The sequence below is a fragment of the Chrysemys picta genome, chromosome 14 (assembly GCF_011386835.1).
Source record: "Chrysemys picta bellii isolate R12L10 chromosome 14, ASM1138683v2, whole genome shotgun sequence".
NCBI lineage: Eukaryota > Metazoa > Chordata > Testudines > Emydidae > Chrysemys > Chrysemys picta.
In genome coordinates, this window is record NC_088804.1 from 3,817,602 (window position 1) to 3,835,529 (window position 17,928).

General features: G+C 60.0%; 1 protein-coding gene across 2 annotated transcripts in view; it reads left to right on the top strand.

Annotated features, from left to right (window-relative positions):
- The window catches only part of LOC101931451 (C-type lectin domain family 18 member C), a 29,358-nt gene extending 11,818 nt beyond the window's left edge, over positions 1–17,540 (top strand). The window contains exons 5-12 of one of the 2 annotated variants that reach the window (XM_024111186.3): positions 2,508–2,629; positions 2,782–2,955; positions 9,411–9,503; positions 11,148–11,254; positions 12,759–12,888; positions 14,300–14,396; positions 15,048–15,139; positions 16,418–17,540. In XM_024111186.3, coding sequence (XP_023966954.1) covers positions 2,508–2,629; positions 2,782–2,955; positions 9,411–9,503; positions 11,148–11,254; positions 12,759–12,888; positions 14,300–14,396; positions 15,048–15,139; positions 16,418–16,455 — 853 coding nt within the window. In that variant the 3' untranslated portion in view covers positions 16,456–17,540. The remainder of the gene's footprint in view (positions 1–2,507; positions 2,630–2,781; positions 2,956–9,410; positions 9,504–11,147; positions 11,255–12,758; positions 12,889–14,299; positions 14,397–15,047; positions 15,140–16,417) is intronic. The other variant, XM_005309803.5, reaches the window with a different exon arrangement.
- The last annotated feature ends 388 nt before the right edge of the window (positions 17,541–17,928 follow it).

Below are 17,928 nucleotides of genomic sequence, written 5' to 3' on the forward strand. Positions count from 1 at the left end.
AGCCAGAGCCGGCCCTGCTTGTGGCACCTTAGAGACTAACCAATGTATTTGGGCAGAAGCTTTCGTGGGTGAATCCCCACTTCGTCCGATGAATGAATTCACCCACGAGAGCTCCTGCTCCAATACGGCTGTTAGCCGTACCACAGGACTCTTTGTCGCTTTTTACAGATCCAGACTAACACGGCTACCCCTCTGATAAAGGACTCCTTGTTGTTTTTGCTGATACAGACTAACACGGCTACCACTCTGAAACCTAACACTTCCTTAGTTACTTTCTCCGCACCTGTCATGATTTTATAGCCCTCTATCATATCCCCCCTTAGTCGTCTCTTTTCCAAGCTGAAAAGTGCCAGTCGTATTAATCTCTCTTCATACAGAAGCCATTCCATACCCCTAATCATTTTTGTTGCCCTTTTCTGAACCTTTTCCAATTCCAATATATCTTTTTTGAGGTGGGGCAACCACATCTGCACACAGTATTCAAGATGTGGGTGTACCATGGATTTATATAGCAGCAAAATGATATTTTCTGCCTTATTATCTATCCTTTTCCTAATGATTCCCAACGTTCTGTTCACTTTTTTGACTGCCGCTGCACATTGAGTGGATGTTTTCAGAGAACTATCCACAATGACTCCAACGTCTCTTTCTTGAGTGACCCCGTCATTTTATATGTATAGTTGGGATTATGTTTTCCAATGTGCATCACTTTGCATTTATCAACGTTGAATTTCATCTGCCATTTTGTTGCCTGGTCACCCAGTTTCATGAGATCCTTTTGTAGCTCTTCGCAGTCTGCCTAGGACTTAACTATTGTGAGTAGTTTTGTATCATCTGCACATTTTGCCACCTCACTATTTACCCCTTTTCCCAAATCATTTATGAATATTGTGATACAGCAGGGCCATGTCAGGTGGTCGGGAGTATATCCCTACTGCTATATTCTCATTATTAGAGCATGGAATTACTATCCATAGAGATTCTATGGAACAGTTTGGTTCATTTAAGATTTTTACTTCATTTGACTCTACGCTTTCTTTCACATCTAGTGACACTCCCAGCACAACCTATTCTGTCCTTCTGATATATTTTCTATCCTGGTATTACTGTGTCCCATTGATTATCCTCATTCCACCAGGTTCTGTGATGCCTATTATATCAATATCCTCATTTAATACGAGACACTCTAGTTCACCCATCTTAGTATTTAGACTTCTAGCATTTGTATATGAGCACTTTAAAAATGTGTTCCTTCTTAGCTGTCTGCCATTACGTGATGTAGTTGAATGGGAATTTTTTTCATTTGACTTTCTCATCAGATCCTTCCCCTATTTATCATCTTCCATCCTCTCCTCCTTACTAAGGACATGGAGACTCTCCATTAGTAGATCCTCCCCTATGGGATGTCTCTGACCGAACCACGTGCTCCTCCGCACCCCCCAGTCGGCTTCCCCCCAGCCCTTAGTTTAAAAACTGCTCTACGACCTTTTTAATGTTAAGTGCCAGCAGTCTGGTTCCATGTTGGATTAGGTGGAGCCCATCCTTCCTGTATAGGCTCGCCCTTTCCCTAAAGTTTCCCCAGTTCCTAATAAATCGAAACCCCTCCTCCCTACACCATCGTCTCATCCACGCATTGAGACCCTGCAGTTCTGCCTCCCTAACCGGCCCTGCGCATGGAACTGGAAGCATGTCAGAGAATGCTACCATGGAGGTCCTGGACTTTAATCTCTTCCCTAGCAGCCTAAATTTGGCCTCTAGGACCTCTCTCCCATCCTTCCCTATGTCATTGGTACCTACAGGTACCACGACCACCAGCTCCTCCCCAGCACTACACATAAGTCTATCTGGATGTCTTGAGAGAGCTGCAACCTTCGCACCAGGAAGTGGGAGGACCTTGGCCCCAGGGGTGGGATTTACAATGAAAGAGGTGGGTGGGTTTGTCGATGGAAGCAGAGAGTGGGTGGGGCTTATGATAGTAGGTGGAGCTTGACCCTACAGAAGTAGAAGGTGGGCGGAAGGGTCTGTCAATGGAAGTAGAAAATAGGTGGAGCTTAAAATAATAGTAGGTGGGGCTTGGCCCACAGGAAGTAAAAGGTGGGAGGGCTTACAATGAAAACAGGTAAGACTTGGTCCCAGGGAAGAGGATGGTGGGTGTGGCATATAATTAAAGGAGGTGGGGCTTGGGAGCAAAAGTGGGTGGGGCTAATCATCTGGCCAGCCTTGTCTGGGCAGAAGATGCTGTTCTCCCTTCTATTAAGCTTTCGGGGCCGATTGCAGCCTGTGCAGCTCACAGGCTGGTCGCCCAGCTCCAGCGGTGGAGCAGAGGAGGTGGGGAGTTGTGGCCAAACCTCCGAGTGTGATGTGGGCCCTTGCACATCATAGCTGCCTGGGGACAACCCACATGGCCCCTGGGCTGGGCTGGAAAGGCACAGAGCCCTGGGACCTACCTGCGACTGTCCCTGGGGCCCCTGGCCCTGCGGCTCCATGCCTGTCTGTTCCGCCCCCAGGGGGAACTGGGAGATGAACGGGAAGACGATCGTCCCTTACAAGAAAGGAGCCTGGTGTTCGCTCTGCACCTCAGGATGCTCCGGATGCTTCAAGTCGTGGGATCACAGCGGGGGGCTGTGTGGTGAGTGCCGGCTCCCCCCCGCCCGGTACCTTCACTTGAACTTAGATTATGCTAGTCCCCCTGCCCTGCTGGCACAGTGGGGCCCTGGGCACTGGCTGGCACAGCTGGGCACCTGCCATCTTACAGCCGCCTTGTGCGTTTTGTTTGATCAGAGGTCCCCAGGAACCCCTGTCGGATGAGCTGCAGGAACGACGGGCGGTTGAACATGAGCACCTGCCACTGCGACTGCCTGCCGGGGTACACGGGCCGGTACTGCCAAGGTGAGAGCTGGCTGGCATGGGTGTGTGCAGGGTGCACAGGGATGCCTCTTGCCATCGGCGCCACGGGTGAGACGCCTGCGTTGCATGGTTGTTGTGTTGCATTACAGTCTTGTGTGTGGAGTGCTGTGGGGCTGCGAGGGGCTGGCGCCCGGGGGCTGCGAGGGGCTGGCGCCCGGGGGCTGCGTGGGGCTGGTGCCCGGGGGGCTGCGTGGGGCTGGCACCTGGGGGCTGCGTGGGGCTTGACGCCGGGGGCTGCGTGGGGCTGGTGCCTGGGGGCTAGTGGGGCTGGCGCCCAGGGGCTGCGTGGGGCTGGTGCCTGGGGGCTGCGTGGGGCTTGACGCCGGGGGCTGCGTGGGGCTGGTGCCTGGGGGCTAGTGGGGCTGGCGCCCGGGGGCTGCGTGGGGCTGGTGCCTGGGGGCTAGTGGGGCTGGTGCCTGGGGGCTGCGTGGGGCTGGTGCCCGGGGGCTAGTGGGGCTGGCGCCCGGGGGCTGCGTGGGGCTGGTGCCCGGGGGCTAGTGGGGCTGGCGCCCGGGGGCTGCGTGGGGCTGGCGCCTGGGGGCTAGTGGGGCTGGTGCCTGAGGGCTAGTGGGGCTGGCGCCTGGGGGCTGCATGGGGCTGGCGCTGGGGGCTGCGTGGGCCTGCGCAGCAGAAGCATTTTCAGGATGAGGTGGCAGGGATGGGATGAGCAGCACTGGCGAGCAGAGGCTGGAGACTCTCCAGGGGCAGTTACAGGCGTTCGCCTGCCCTATCTGTGCATTTTGCTCCTTCCCACTGTTTTTGTTTCTTCTAACTTTACCGTCCTCTGGGGGTTGCCTGGGGGTAGCTAACACTGGCTTTGCTTTGAGAACTGCAACAACATCCTTGTAGGGCTTATTTCCGTGTTGCAGGGAGAGTGGGGCAGGAACCCTGCATGGGGCCAGCGGAGCAGCCTGATGTGGTGAAGGGAGACACTCCTGCCCCACCCAAAAGCCTAATTAGCCTCCTCACCCTTTGCTAGCCCAAGAACCCGCTACAGTCTCGCCTCAGTTTCCCCTTCATCCAGCCATGCAAAGAAATATGGTGTCTCTCAGCAGCAAACTGAGCCCCTTTAATTCATATACGGAGCCACTCCACAGATCCCTCGTGGTACACACAGGCCCTCCCCAACCCCAGCGCCAGCCGAGGCTATCGCGCAGCAGCCTTCACTCCCGTTCAGGGGTCGCTGTCCAAGGTCGCCCACCCGACAGTCACTAACCCCCTGCCCCAGTTCCTTAGCTCCCGTTCCAGGGTCCCACATCTCTCCTGCAGCCCCACATCGGTGTTCCCGGGAGAGGCTCCTCCAGGCCTCCCTGCCTGTCAGTCCTGCCCCTGCCCAGGGAACCTCCCTCCAGGACCAGCGCTGGGCTCCTGACCGCCTCCTGCAGCCCCCACTCGCTCTTCTGCCGGAGGGCTCCCCGCAGCGTCCTACTGCCGGTGAGCCCTACCCCTGCTCCTGGGCTCCTCCTCCTTGTGGGCCCGGCTTACTTCTTCATAGGGGCCACAAGCTTTCCTGCAGCTCGAGCCAGACCTCCCCAGCCTTCCCAGCACGCATCGCCAGCAGCTCCCAGTTCCTGCTCTCCTGCAGCTTCCTCCCTCCGGCATCTCTCTGCTGCTTCTGCTGTCAGGCAGCTCCCCCCGCCCTTCCCAGCCAACCAGCTGCCTCAGTTTCTCCTTGCTAGGGCCCAGGTACCCTCTCTCTTGCCCAGCCGAGAGGCAGCTGACCACTCACAGGTTTACCAGCTCCCTCTTAAAGGGGCCAGTCCCCCAGGTTCTCCCAGCCTGAGGATTTCTGCAGGGACCCTTGAGAACAGCGGAAATCAGGCCTGAGGAGTCCCAGGAATCGTGGAACTGGCTTATCTAGCCCAGTCCCTTCCTGCTCCCTGGGTACGTCTCTGCCACCGTACAAAACCCACAGCAGCAAGTCTCAGAGCCCGGATCAGCTCACTGGGCTGGGGGGATAAAACAGCAGTGTAGCCGTTCTCACTCGGGCTGGAGCCTGGGCTCCGAGACCCCCCGCCCCTCCATGAATCCGGGCTCCAGCCCAGGCAGGCCCGTCCTGTCACGGACTCACAGGCCTCGTGCTCTCTCTCGGCTCCGTACGGTCCCTGGGAGGAACCCCCTTCAGTGCGACAGCCCGTCTCGGGGATCCACTCTCTCTCGGGGGTTAAACAACTCCACCTCCTGGAGCCGCACCTCTCTGAGCCTTCAGCACGCCTGTCTCTCGCCGTGGGCCCCCTCAGGGAGTCCCCTCGCTCTGGACCCCCGGGGCCTCCACACCCAGAGGGCACCGGAGTGACTCTCAGCCAGCGTAAAACAGGAGGGTTTATTCAGCGTCTGAGCCCAGCACAGGAAACTCTCAGGGCCTCAGGCCTGGCCTCCCTCAGCACAGCACATCTAGGTCTCCCCTGCATCCAGGGGGGCTCTGGCTGCTCTCTCTCCCCAGTCCAGCAGCCCCCTCCTTCCAGCCAACCATCCGATATCATCTCCCCCAACAGCTCCTCCCCTGTCCTTTGTCTTCTGTCCCCGGTAAACAGGTCACTGGGGCTCTCTCTCCTCCATCCTTTGTTCCCCTCTGGCTGGAACTGGTTGGTCAGGTCACCGGCGTCCTCTCTCCTCAGCCCTTTGTCCTCCCACTGGCCAGAACCAGCTGCCTTCCACGCTGGGCTGAGTCTCTTGGTCACCAGGTCACCGGTCACTAGGGTACCCCATCTCCACGCCGTTGTCCGGGCATCTTGGCTGCTAGACGAGGTCACATCTGGTCCTCTGCAACAACAAACCCTCTCCCTCCACCTTGTTAAACATGCAGCACACAGGGAAACTGAGGCACGCACACACTATTCATTGTAACACACTACAAAATTCCCACGCGGGAGGCCCTGGGCTGGAGGGGGCTGGATCACCCCTAAAGCCAGCTTGTCACTGATCTCTCTTTCTGGATCCCGGGCTTTTCCCCCCGTGACTGTGAACGGGAGACACCTCCTGTCCCCCCATGGACAGCTAGCTTAGTGAGCCCAGGCCCGGCTGCGGGGACCAACGCAGCCCCTCTGATCTCTGCCGGCAGGCAGGGGTTAGCTGGTCAGAGAGGGGAAGTTATTCCAGCAGAACGTCGGCTCCTGGCTCAGGAGAGAGATTCCCTTTCCCCTTCTCCTTCCCCTGCCCATGCACACAGCCGCACCGACAGACTCCCTGTCAAAGGACAACTTCATTATGTCAAGGTGGTACAATAGCCCAACTGGGCAGCTCCAGCACATGACTCACCTCCGTCAGCTGGTTGCTGATTTCCCAGGGCCCTCCCCAGGCTCTTCGCACTGAGCCGAGACCCCTCTTCCGGTCCCCGATCAGGCACGTTGTCGTACCAGCCCTTTTACTGTTCCCGGGCCCCGGCTAGATTCTTCCTGGCCAAAGCCATGAGCTCAGGGAGCTTTCCCCAGAACCATGGTTCAGAATCCACCACGAGTCCCCGTTTGTTTCTTATCAACTCCAGGGGTCCCCTCCCTCTCCTCCCCTGCACCAGCTCAAAAGGCTGGACCCCTGGGAATTTCCGGGGCACTAAAAGTTCTGCAGCAGCTCTCACTGGGTGCGCTGAACCCCCTGATATTTAGAAGAAGGGACGTCCCCCCGGTGGTACTTCTGAGGGACCACCAGCCGCCCTCTGATCCCCCAAGGGTCAGTTTTCCCTCGGAGAGCCCTTTCCTGGTACCGGGTCCCTTCTCTCACCTGGATCCCTCCCTGTGATCCTTCCCCAGGATCTTGCAACACCCACTTCTTCCAGGCGGGATCCTTCTGCGGCTAGGTCTGGAATTCAGCTGCTGGGTTCAGGGCCCAGCCCTCATTGCTGTGCCTTAGTTTCCCCCTTGGTCTCAGCTCTGTTAAGCCCTGGCCCTGGCAACTCCCTTTCCCCCATTGGAGGTTCCACACACCCCTGCTGGCTGGATTGCCGGTGCCCCTCCCTGACCTCAGCCGCAGGCAAGGACCAGGGCACCGTCTGGCCAGTTCTTCAGCCCATCCCCCATCAGCACCTCTGCAGGGAGCTGATCCTGCACCCCAACCTCTTTGGGGCCCCATTCAGATGTGTCCTCGCTACAGGATCTTAACTGGGGGTCCGACCACCCCCAGCGCCCGTGTCCCATGAGGGCAGGGAGCGAGCCCACTGCTTTCGCTGCCTCATCAGAGCCAGCTTGATCCACCTCTCCTCAGTGCAGGGCCGATGTCCCACTCAGCTCCAGGGGTCTGGCTGCAGACTCGAGCCTTGGAGATCTTCTCTTGTGCTACTAGCCAGGAGGGACATCCCCTCCTCCCCGCCGGGGCCATTCACATGCTCCCTGGCTCCTGCCCTCTCCACCTTCCGCCCTCTGGGTTCAGATCTTTGGCTGTTACTGGCACGGGGTTTGGATCCTGTCTTAAAGAGACACAGTCACTTCCCAAGAGTACGTCAAAGCTGATGTGCTGAAGGACCCCGGCTACCAGCCCCCCCCATCCTCCCTGTGGCTCTGTCTGCACAGGAGGTGAATGGCTGCTTTCCCCCAAGTTACATGGCCCCTCAGCAGCTGGTGAGGTTGCACTACACCCACAAGAGTCTCTGTCCCAGAATCTCTCCACTATGTGAATGCCTCCCCATTGACCCCCACCTGCTGCTCCCCCTGGGGATCAGAGGGTCCTGAGCCCAGGGGGTACAAGCAGATGTATCTGCTGGGCTTGGTTGGAGGGAAAGCCCGTCTGCCACTCCTCCCTGGCCAGCTCTGCCCCAGGAGCTGGCTGGGTGACTGCTTCCTCTGAAGGGATCGGCACACAGCTCCCTCTCCAAGCCTGCATTACCGGCTGTCTTCCCTTCACTTTCTAACCCTTCAAGGGGTCTCTTGGGCAAAAATTTCCTGTGTCTTTGGGCATGACACCACCTTGCATTGTTTTGCCCACAATAATGACATCTCAGGTCCCGCAGGTCCCTGGAGGGGGTCTACCTGCTCCAGCATTTGTGGGCACCCCTGCATTGCACTTCCTGAAGTCTCACCTCTGAGAGGTCTCTGGGTGACGCCCCCTCCAAGTCCCCGACGTGGGTCTCTCTCTCCCACCCCGTCTGCTGTCCATAACCTCAAGTCTGCCAGTGTTACCTGCACTTTGCAGGGCTTTGGGTTTCTGAGGGCAGTTGTCCTATAGCTGCCCCAATCCAACCAGATTATACACGTCCTTTCCAGAAGTGGCCCCGCACCCTTTCCCCTTGCAGAGAGATTCTCCCAGCAGGACAGTGACTTCCTTGTACGTGACGCCCAGGGTTTCTCGTGCACCCTGGAATCTTTTCCTATCTGCCTCAGGGGTCCATTCAAATGTACGCAGCAAAGCCTGTTTGAACCTTCATAGTCCCCAGTCTCTGCACTGTCCATTTGGCTGAACACCTCTATGGCCCTGGGATCAAGCCGGGGGGTGAGACAGCTGTGCCTGTCTGCAGGGTCAGTCTGGTTCAAATCACCAGCCTTCTCCAAGGCAGGGAGGTTGGCCTCCCCCATTACACAGGGCACACTTTGGAATCTGTTCCTGCCGAACAGGCATCTTGGGGTCCTTCCCCACTTACCCCACGGCAGGTCCTCTTGGCCTGCCTCTCCTCCAACTCCAGTTCATGTTTTTGCTGCTCTGAGCAGTTTGCTAGCCTCCACTCCTCCGGCTCCAGCTCCTTCACTCTCAGCTCCAGTTTCCATCTCTTCACCTCCACTGCGGGGAACCCAGGTTGAGATGTCCCCTTCCTGGCTGGGGAACCGTACCCCCCTGCTACTCCCAGGCTCTCCAGGCATCCTGGAAGCCCCACTGAAATCTGGAACTTGCTCCTTGGACTGGTCACTCTCTACCAGCCGGGCAGTCAGCTGCTCCCGGGTGAGCCTCCCAACGCTCAGCCCTCTCTCCCTGCACAGACGTGCAAGGTCCGTTTTAGGGAGCTAGTTCTAGGCCATTTCCGCGCTGGTTCCTTCAATTCCCTTGTTTTATCGCTGGCAGCCACTCACTGCCAAGCGCCTGCGCTCGCAGCCAACCGTCTACAGGGTGCATCCGCCAACCATCCTCTGCTACCACATTGTCAGTGTGTGTGTGTCCCATGAAATGTGTGTGCGCACGTGACCCATGCAGGATGTGTGTTCCCCCCTCCCCCCGCAGTGTGTGTTTGTGTGTCCCATGCAGTGTGTGTGTGTGTGTGTGTGCAGACCTGCGTGACCCATGCAGGATGTGTGTTCCCCCCCCCCCTGCAGTGTGTGTTTGTGTGTCCCATGCAGTGTGTGTGTGTGTGTGCAGACCTGCGTGACCCATGCAGGGTATGTGTGGCCCATGCAGGGTGTGTGTCCCCTGCGGTGTCACTATCATGCCCCCGTGTGCATAGCAGAGCCTGCAGTTGTGTCTGTGGTGCTTGCCGAGGTGTTTACGAGCTTGTGCTGGCTCCACTGGGACGCTGCCGGGAGGGAACGGGGGGGTGGGGGGGGCCAGCGCCAGGCCGGGTGCAGACTAACTCCCCTTTTTTCTTGCAGTGAAGTGCAGCATCCAGTGTCTCCACGGGCGGTTCCGGGAGGAGGAATGTTCCTGCCTCTGCGACATCGGCTACGGCGGAGCGGAGTGCGGCAGTGAGTCCGGCTCCGTCACGTGGGCCCCAGCTGCTGCGGGGGGTTGGGGGGGGCGGTTCCCCCTACGTCCTCCGGAAAGGGACAGCTGTGGTCCCAGCCCGGTGCAGCCCCCACACTCCCTGCCAACGGGCATAGGGAGCCAGCTCGGCTCCTCCCCTCCCAGGCTGCGCCCAGAGGCCATTCCAGGCTGGGCACCGGCAGCTCATGGGGCCTCCAAGCTGGCTGCTGACCCTGGTTCACAAGCTGGTCACTATGGGGGGCTGCACTGTTTTCAGCACTCGGCCCCTTTGCTGGGGGCCCCGAGCTCCCCGGGGGCCCAGGACTCCAGGCAGCTGGGTCGTGGCCTCAGGTGTGCCCTGTGCGGTTCTTTAGATTTCTTCTATCCCAGGCTGAGCAAGTGGCACCCCAATCCACTGCACCCTGTGTCGGGCAGAGTCCGGGCCTGGCAGGGTGTGGGGGGCCTGCCCATAGTCAGCATCAGGTACGTACAGCTGTAGCCACGGCTTTGCCCCCGAATTCAAACTCATTTTCAGCAGCTGATTATAATCAGCCCCCGCCCCAAGAGCGGCCAGGGCCAGACATGGATCTCGGCAGACGTCCCCCTGGCCCAGGCAGAGGGGGTCCAATGGGTTCCCTACGGGGCTAGGGCTACGCGGAGAGCAGACCCGAGAATGGGGCAGGCCTGGTTGGGGAGTAGCCCAGGATTGCGCCGTGTGCTCTCCAGTGCGTGGCCAGGTGAGCACAGAATTACTCCAGGGATGGGGGCCTTGCTGCCGGCTGCTCTTGTCTGGTTGGCATCAGCGCACTGCCGGGCTTGGGCCAGCACCTTGTGTCGCAGTTTGCAGGGCTGCATGGGTGAGTGTTAAATGCCCTCGGGGGCGGGGGTGCCCGGTTCGCCCCTCACTTTGCAAAGGTGTAAATTACTCCAGGGGAGGGGGCGCCCCCTGCTGTGCTGCAAGGCGGCTGGTTGGTTGTAATTTGTTGCTCTTCTGCCCGTCCCTCCCGGTTCTGGAGACGGCTGCTCAGTCTCGCCACCTGCCTCCCTCCCGGTCCCAGCTGCTGGCTAGAAATGAGACCAAGTTGCAGATGTGATGCTCCCCAGCTGTGGCTGGACCTGCTCAGGCTAGTTGGCCCATCGCTGGCCGGGTCAGAGCTGAACAAAATAGTCCAGGGGATACGATGCTGTTAAATGAACCCCCCTGGTTGCCCAAGGGGAGGGGCTGAATGGTGCCACACTTATGGGGAGTCTGAACAAACTTCCCCTGACTACCAGTGCGGGCTCCTCTAAGAGTTGCTGACCTGCCTGATGCAAAGGCTGCTGGGCCGGAGTAGTGCCTGGTGTAAGAGTGACGCCCTGTGGGGAGACCAGAGCGGTGCATGATCCCAATCCTTCCGGCTCCATGTCCTACACGCCCGGCTTGCTGGGCCGAGGAGAGTTACAGGGCGGGTTACATGTTCCTGGAGGTTTCATCACATGACAGACTCTTTCATTAAAGATTAATCTGTAATTCCTGGAGGCTGCAGGCCAGTCCTGGAGGGTTGGCAGCCCTAGTTACGGGTGAGAGTGACCGGACTTTCTCTCCTGCAGGCAGAGTCCCTGGGGTTAAAGCAGGGACTGATCCTTCCCTCTCTCTCCTCTCACAGCGAAGGTTCAGTTCCCTTTGCACACCTGCGACCTGAGGATAGACGGGGACTGCTTCATGGTTTCCTCTGAGGCAGACACGTACTATGGAGCCAAAATAAAATGCCAGGTAACCCCCATCAGCCCTTGTGCTGCAGGCAACAGACCCAGTTCATAGAGAGAGCCAGAAACCAGGGCTAGACCCTGCTCCTTCCAGTCCCAAAACACAGGCCACAACGGCTTGACCTAAAGGAGAGCTCCTGAGCTGCTAGGAGTAGTAGGTCTCTTACCTTTTCTGTGGTGCGTCCAGTAGAGGGCAGCCTCACTCACTCATGCACACAGAGCTAGTGCGTTGCTTAGGAAGCCACATTCGATAATATTTCAGTCCGGGGACAGGGGAATGAAATCCAGGTTGGGCTTCACCTGCACAGCACTGGAGCTTGTGCTAACACGCTCTGGGGAGGGGGCTTCGCTCTTTCCCACCAGCCCTGCGGTCTCTTCAGTCCCCAAGGCCCCACGTTTTATAAGGAACGCAGGGATCTGGATTCACTCGGGACCTCAGGCAGTCTCCAGTGGCTCCTCAAACCACTGCATGGCAGGGGCTGAGCGCGTGGTGGGCACGATACAAACTGTGGTGGTTTCCGAATTGCGAATTGTGAGCAAATGCTACACGATGCCCCTGGGCGGATGAGAGACCCGGGTGCAGGCAGCGTGGCCTGCTGGTCACGGCCGGGCTGTGTCCACACGCTAAGGCCAGCCACGGGGCGCTAGTCAGCGAGCAGGGATGGGAGGAATCGAGCGAGGGTCAGAGCGAAGCTGGGTCGGAGACTGGAGAACAGGCAGCAGGATGGGGTCTGGAGTCCCAGCGGGCCAGACAGCCTGCTGGGCACCCTCCCCGGTTACATAGAGAGCATGGGCCAATCAGAGGCTGCAGGGTGCTGTCACCTGCGGCGCCTACTCTCGGCAGTGCTCCGGGGCTGGGCTCTGGCTGGCCTGGCGGTGGTGTGGGAGTGGCAGCCGGCCCACGTTCTGTACATCCCGGTGCTGGTCCCGTGGTCCTGGCAGAAGGGCTTGGACCTGGGGCCTCTGGCTCAAACAGCCTCTGCAGTGTAACTAAAAGAGCTCCCCTCGAGCCGGCTTGTTAATGGCTTCCTGTGGGGGACAGCACGCCCCGGGAGCGGGGCTGGGTGTCACGAGCCACCCTGGCCTGCGGCGGCATGTCCCACCTGACCATTGACCCTGGCGAGCCGAGGGGACGGGCCGCAGGAAGGGAGATCTGCGAGGGCGGCCGGGTGCAAGTCGCTCTATCGAGTGTCCGTTCCATGAGAACAAAGCAAGCCAGCCTCTGCGCTCCCCTGGGCCACACGTGTTCACGCCACGCAACAGACTCAGTCCTGCTGGGAGCTTTCAGGCCCTTGGTTCCCTGTGGAAGAGAAGATGCTGGGGAACTGGACTCCTCTGCCTGCCTGGAATGGATTCGGGATACAGTTTGGTGGGGATGGGGGAAGTGCACAGAGGGGGGACTGGCCAATCTGGGTTGCAGGGTCTAAACTGGGGCTGAAGGGCAGGGTTAGCCTGTGGTGCCGGCTGGACGGATTTCGTGATTTGGGCTGTCTGGGTCTGATCCCCTGCAGGAGAAAGGAGCCAGGCTGGCCCAGATCACAAATCAGAAAGTGCAGGACATTCTGGCCTTTTACCTGGGGCGTTTGGAACCCACCAATGAGGTGACAGAGCCGGATTTCGAGACCCGGAACTTCTGGATCGGTGAGTGGCTGCAGTTTTTGCTGCCCAAGGACAGCTGGAGCCCCAGGGCTGGGACAGGACTTTCCAGAGGCACGGAGGAGGTGATCGCGGCCCCAGAGACCTTGCAGGCTGGGTCCCAGCCCGGAGGGAGGACGATGCAGTCTGTCCTAGCGCTGCCGGCAGAGAGTGCAAGGTCACCCTGGCGGGATCCCGAGGCGGGCGCAGAGCTCTGTGCTGTGTGCAAAGGCTGGAGTCCCGTCTTTCCAACTTTGAAAAGTCCTCGCTGCGATTGTAGGGCAGCACCTAGGTACAGTAAAATCCAGCCCCGCTTTCCGGATCACATGCCCTAAGTGATCACAGTCCTGGCATCTCCACAGAGCTTGTCGTCTTCAAAGTGCTCTGCAGACAGGAGCTAATGAATGAACTCGGTTGCGGTTGTTTCTGAGGGGCAGAGTTGCTCATGGGGTGATGTTCTCCCTCAGGCTGCTGATGGAAGTGCTGCTGTCTGATAATACTTAGCATTAACCCTCCCCAGCCCCCCAGGAGGGAGGTATCTGTGTTTCACAACTGGGGAAACCAAGGCACAGCGGGGCCATGACTTGCCAGGGGTCACCCTGGGAGTCGGGATTAGAACTCAGGACATCTTGACACCTCAGCCTGGAGTCACTGGGCCAAACCATGCTGCCTCGCTGTTGGGACTGGGTCGAAGTTACCCGCTGGCTGCCTTGGGAGATGGTGGCTCAGCGGGGGGGATTGGAAAGGGTGTGTGAGCAGCAGGGACAGCTGCAGGAGTTTGGCTCGGGTGAGAGGCTGGGAACCCGCACCCAGCTACAGCTGCCACACTGTGCCCTCCGTGGGGGCTGGCCCCGGGGCTGGCCTGTGGGGTATTCGCAATGCAATGCCCTCTGAGTGTGAGGGAGCTCGAGGTGGGGAGGGGGGATGGGCCCCGTCTCTCTAGGGGCCGGGCACAGGGCATTGGAACTAGCCCAGAGGCTGCCACGCACAGCGAGGTGTTTGGCTTGCTAGAGGCATTGAGCGTGCAGCCCCGGCTGTTTGAGTCGGCAGAGCCCACATGCGGCTTCGCAGTGCAGGCAAGTTCAGAGCTGGGAGTGTGATACAATCTTAACTTCCTGATGGCAGCAGGGACAGAACAAAGTCCCCTGAGCTAATGGAGAATCGCTGCTAGCAGCGTGGGGCTCGTGACACACGGCTCAGCCGCAGGGGCACAGATCCCTCGCGGTTCATGGCCCTGCGGTCGCTGTGCTGCTGGGGCTGCTGACTCACATGGATGGCCAGCCCTGCTCCTCAGCGGAGATGCAGCCAATGGGGACTTGTGTGATGAGACTCAGGCCCAGCGCTGTGGTGGTGCGCAGCTGCCGCTGTGCCCCTGTGGACTGGAGCCCCAGGACGTCCCCTGTGCTCTCTCGTTTAGGTTTGACCTATAAAACATCCAAGGATTTGTTCCGCTGGGACACCGGCGCCCAGCACTCCTTCACCAGCTTTGCGTTCGGCCAGCCAGACAGCCAGCGGTAAGTGACCAGGGCAGGGGCTGCTGCTACACCCGCTCGGTCCAAGGCCCGATGGCACCGAGCCCGCCGGCAGCACCTGTCAATATTTATTCGCTGTAGTGCAGGAGAACCTAGAAACGCCAGTCATGGCCCAAGCCCCCAGTGTGCCAAGCACTGTACGAACACAGAACAAAGAGCTGGTCCCTGCCCCCAGATCCTGCACCCCGTGCTCTCCTCCTGGGCATGGGATCGCGCTTCTCTCTGCCCTAGGCTCCTGCACCCCCTCTCCCCCTCCCGGGCTTGGGACAGCTCTCCTCTGCTCTGGGACTCCTGCACCCCCTCCTCCTGTTCTGGGACAGGAACCACTCTCTGTGCTCGGGGACTCCTGCACCACGTGCTCCCATAGTCCCCTCCGGGCCTGGGACTGCTCTCCTCTGCTCTGGGACTCCTGCTCCCACTATTCCAGGCTTGGGACAGCTGTTCTCTCTGTCTGGGACTCCTGCCCCCACTATTCCCCTCCCGGGGCTGGGAACGCTCCCCCCTCTGCTCTGGGTCTCCTGCACCCCTGCTCCCCTCCCGGGCATGGGACCGCTGTCCTCTCTGCTCTGGGATTCCTGCACCCCGTGCTCCCGTTCTGGGCCTTGGACCGATGTCCTCTGCTCTGTGTCTCAGGTTTGGGAACTGTGTTGAGCTCCAGGCATCAGCCGCCTTCAACTGGAATGACCAGCGCTGCAAGACGCGAAACCGCTACATCTGCCAGTTTGGTGAGTGACCCAGCTTCTCTCCTCTCCCTCGCCCGTAACCCGCTCTGCGTGGGGAGGGGCATGCAGGCATTGAGCCAGCTGCTGGCTAGTGCTTGGGTGGCAGGCCTGCGCGCTGTGCTAGCGCCCCTTAGCCCTGACCTGCAGCATCCCAGACAGCTCTGCCAATGCCCCTCGGCCCTCGCATACAGCCCCTGCTGGGCTCCCTACACATATGGCTCTGCCGGTGCCCCCCGTCCCAACATGCAGGCCCTGTCCTAGGCTCCCAGCCCCCACAGATCTGCTGATGTCCCTCATCCCTGACCTGTAGCCCCCAGCTATTCCAGGCCTGGGTAACCCAGGGCTGTACTCTAGTTAGTGGTCTTGGCAGAGAATGAGCCACCTCTTACCCGTAGAGTTGGTCCCTGCAAGAGGCATGGTGGCCAGGCAGCATGGAAGTAGTTTGCACAGCTGCTGCCCTTCCTGTGCCCAGTCTGGTTAACAGGCCCCTGGCCTCACTGCCCAGCACCGCAGTCACCAACAATTCATTTCAAAGTTTTAAAACAGCCCTTTCCTGGATCTGAACTGTGCCACGGGAACTGATGCACGTTGCCCACGTCTAGGCTGGTTCGCAGGAGGGCGAGCGTGGCTGGGTGCCGGCTGGCACACACCTGCCTGGTCTGTCCCCATTACCCAGTCTGGGTGCGCTAGCTAAGCTAGCTACATAGTGCCCAATTACCATTTTATCTAGGGCAGCGGTTCTCAAACTGTGGGTCATTTTAATGGGGTTGCCAGGGCTGGCTTAGACTTGCTGGGGCCTGTGGCCGAAGCCTGAGCCCCACCACCCGGGACCGAAGCCTGAGGGCCCCAGCCCTGGGCGGCTGGGCTCAGGTTATAGGTCCCCCGCCTGGGTCTGAAGCCCTTGATCTTCGGCTTTGCCCCCCACCTCCTGGGGCTTTGGCTTTGGCCCCCCCAGGCGATGCAGCGGGGCTCAGGCAGGCTCAGGCTTCAGTCCCCCCTCCTGGGGTCATGTAGTCATTTTTGTTGTCAGAAGGGGGTCGTGGGGCAATGAAGTTTGAGACCCCCCCGATCTGGGGTAATGTGTGCATTGTGCCTCCTCTAGGGGCTAGTGCACATAAAGGATAACAGCCTACTATTGCTGTTAGCTCATGGAGTTAGGGCTCCCATGATGTGCTGGGGTGGATCTGGGGGTTTTGTCGTTATGGGGCCCGGCTGGCTGGCCGTGGGCTGCGGGCCCGACCCTGGCGGGGTAGCACTAACGCTGGCTGTGATCCTTTGCAGCTCAGGAACACATCTCCCTGTGGCAGCCAGAGCCCTGAGCCCGCACAGCTTCCAGCTGCTGGGTGGTGGGCGCGGCGTCGCCTCCAGCCCGCACGCAGCTTGAGAGAAAGAATCCGCTGCCCCTGTTCTGCCAGGTCCTCTCCAGCTCCCCGGGCGCTCAGCCCATCCCAGCCACGCTGACACCCCTCCCGGAGGGCCGGGCGCTGGAGGTGGCACCAGGACCTGCCGAGCGCTCAGGGAGAGAGCGCTTCCCGGGCTGCCCTTCCAGCGGGGACGTGGGGGGGCCAGATCAACCCGCACAGCTGCTTCAGGGGCCCTGACTCCACCAGAGCCGTCGCGGTCGAGCCAGGTGGGGGTCTCTGGGGTGCATCCCAGCCCCTTGTCCATGGAACAGCCCCGAGCGCCTGTAAAATAGCCCCTCTCTCACACGTGGCCGCTGGGGCAAGGGCAGCTGCTTCATGTTCCCACCCCCTTCCTCCGGGGCGTGATGGCACGTCAGTGCAGGGAGCCCCTCGCTTCCCCCGGCTGGGCCAGAGGGAGCAGGGCACCCCCTGGTGGTTACCCCCAGTCCATAGCGCTGCGGCCCTGAGACGGGAGTCGCTGGCAGGAGCGGACTGGGGAGCTGAGTGGCACAGAGCAAGAGGGTGCCTGTCCCGCCTAGAGCTGGCAGGGCTCTGCCAGGGCTGTGGGGTGTGGGGCGGGGCCCCAGGAATCACAGCCGAGACGTGCCCTGCAAAGAAGGCAGATGTGGCTGCCGGGTCTAGGCCTCGGTGTCCAGTCGCTAGCCAGGGCCATCCCGCCTCCCGCTGCAGCTCGGCTGCCCGGGGCAGCCTTCCCCGGGCAGGCAGGTGCAGCGTGGCCACACTCTCGGCCCCACGCCCCTTCACTGTGCCAGTCAGTCCCACCACGGCTCAGCGCTAACGAAGCTGGCTAGCTCCGGTACCGACCCGCTAACCTAGCAGAGCAGGGCTCTGACCTCCCCTAGGCCTAGAGGCTTTTTGGTTCAGGCCTGTTCCTTCGCCCTGTGTAGCATGCGCTCCGGCCGGGGGCGCTGTCTAGGCGACACGAACTCTTCCCGCTGTTTGAGAGCTGGGGCTGTTCTAATAAAGCCGTCTGTCCCTCCTGCTGCGCATGTCCTGTCTCTAGCTGCGGGGCTGGCCCGGGTGAGCGGCTGGGAGCCACCCACCTTGGCGTGAGGCAAAAGGAGGAGAAAAATGGGAAGTGGTGGAAGCAAAAGCCAGGGGCCCTCCTCAGCCTGTCACCTGCTCCCTGCTGCAATCATCTCTCCTACCACTTCCCACTGGCATCCTACCCTGGGACAGGGCTCCCACTCCTGCCTGCCATCCCAGGGCTCTGCTCGCCTGCCCCCTAAGCTGTCCCAGCTGGGCAAGGAACCGCTCTGCAAAGAGCTGTGTGTGGCCAGGGCCCCAGGGAATGGGAAGGCCCCAGAGCACAGCAGACCTCGGCTGGGAGATCGTGAAGTGCCCTGCAAAGTAAAAGAAAGCAAGGGG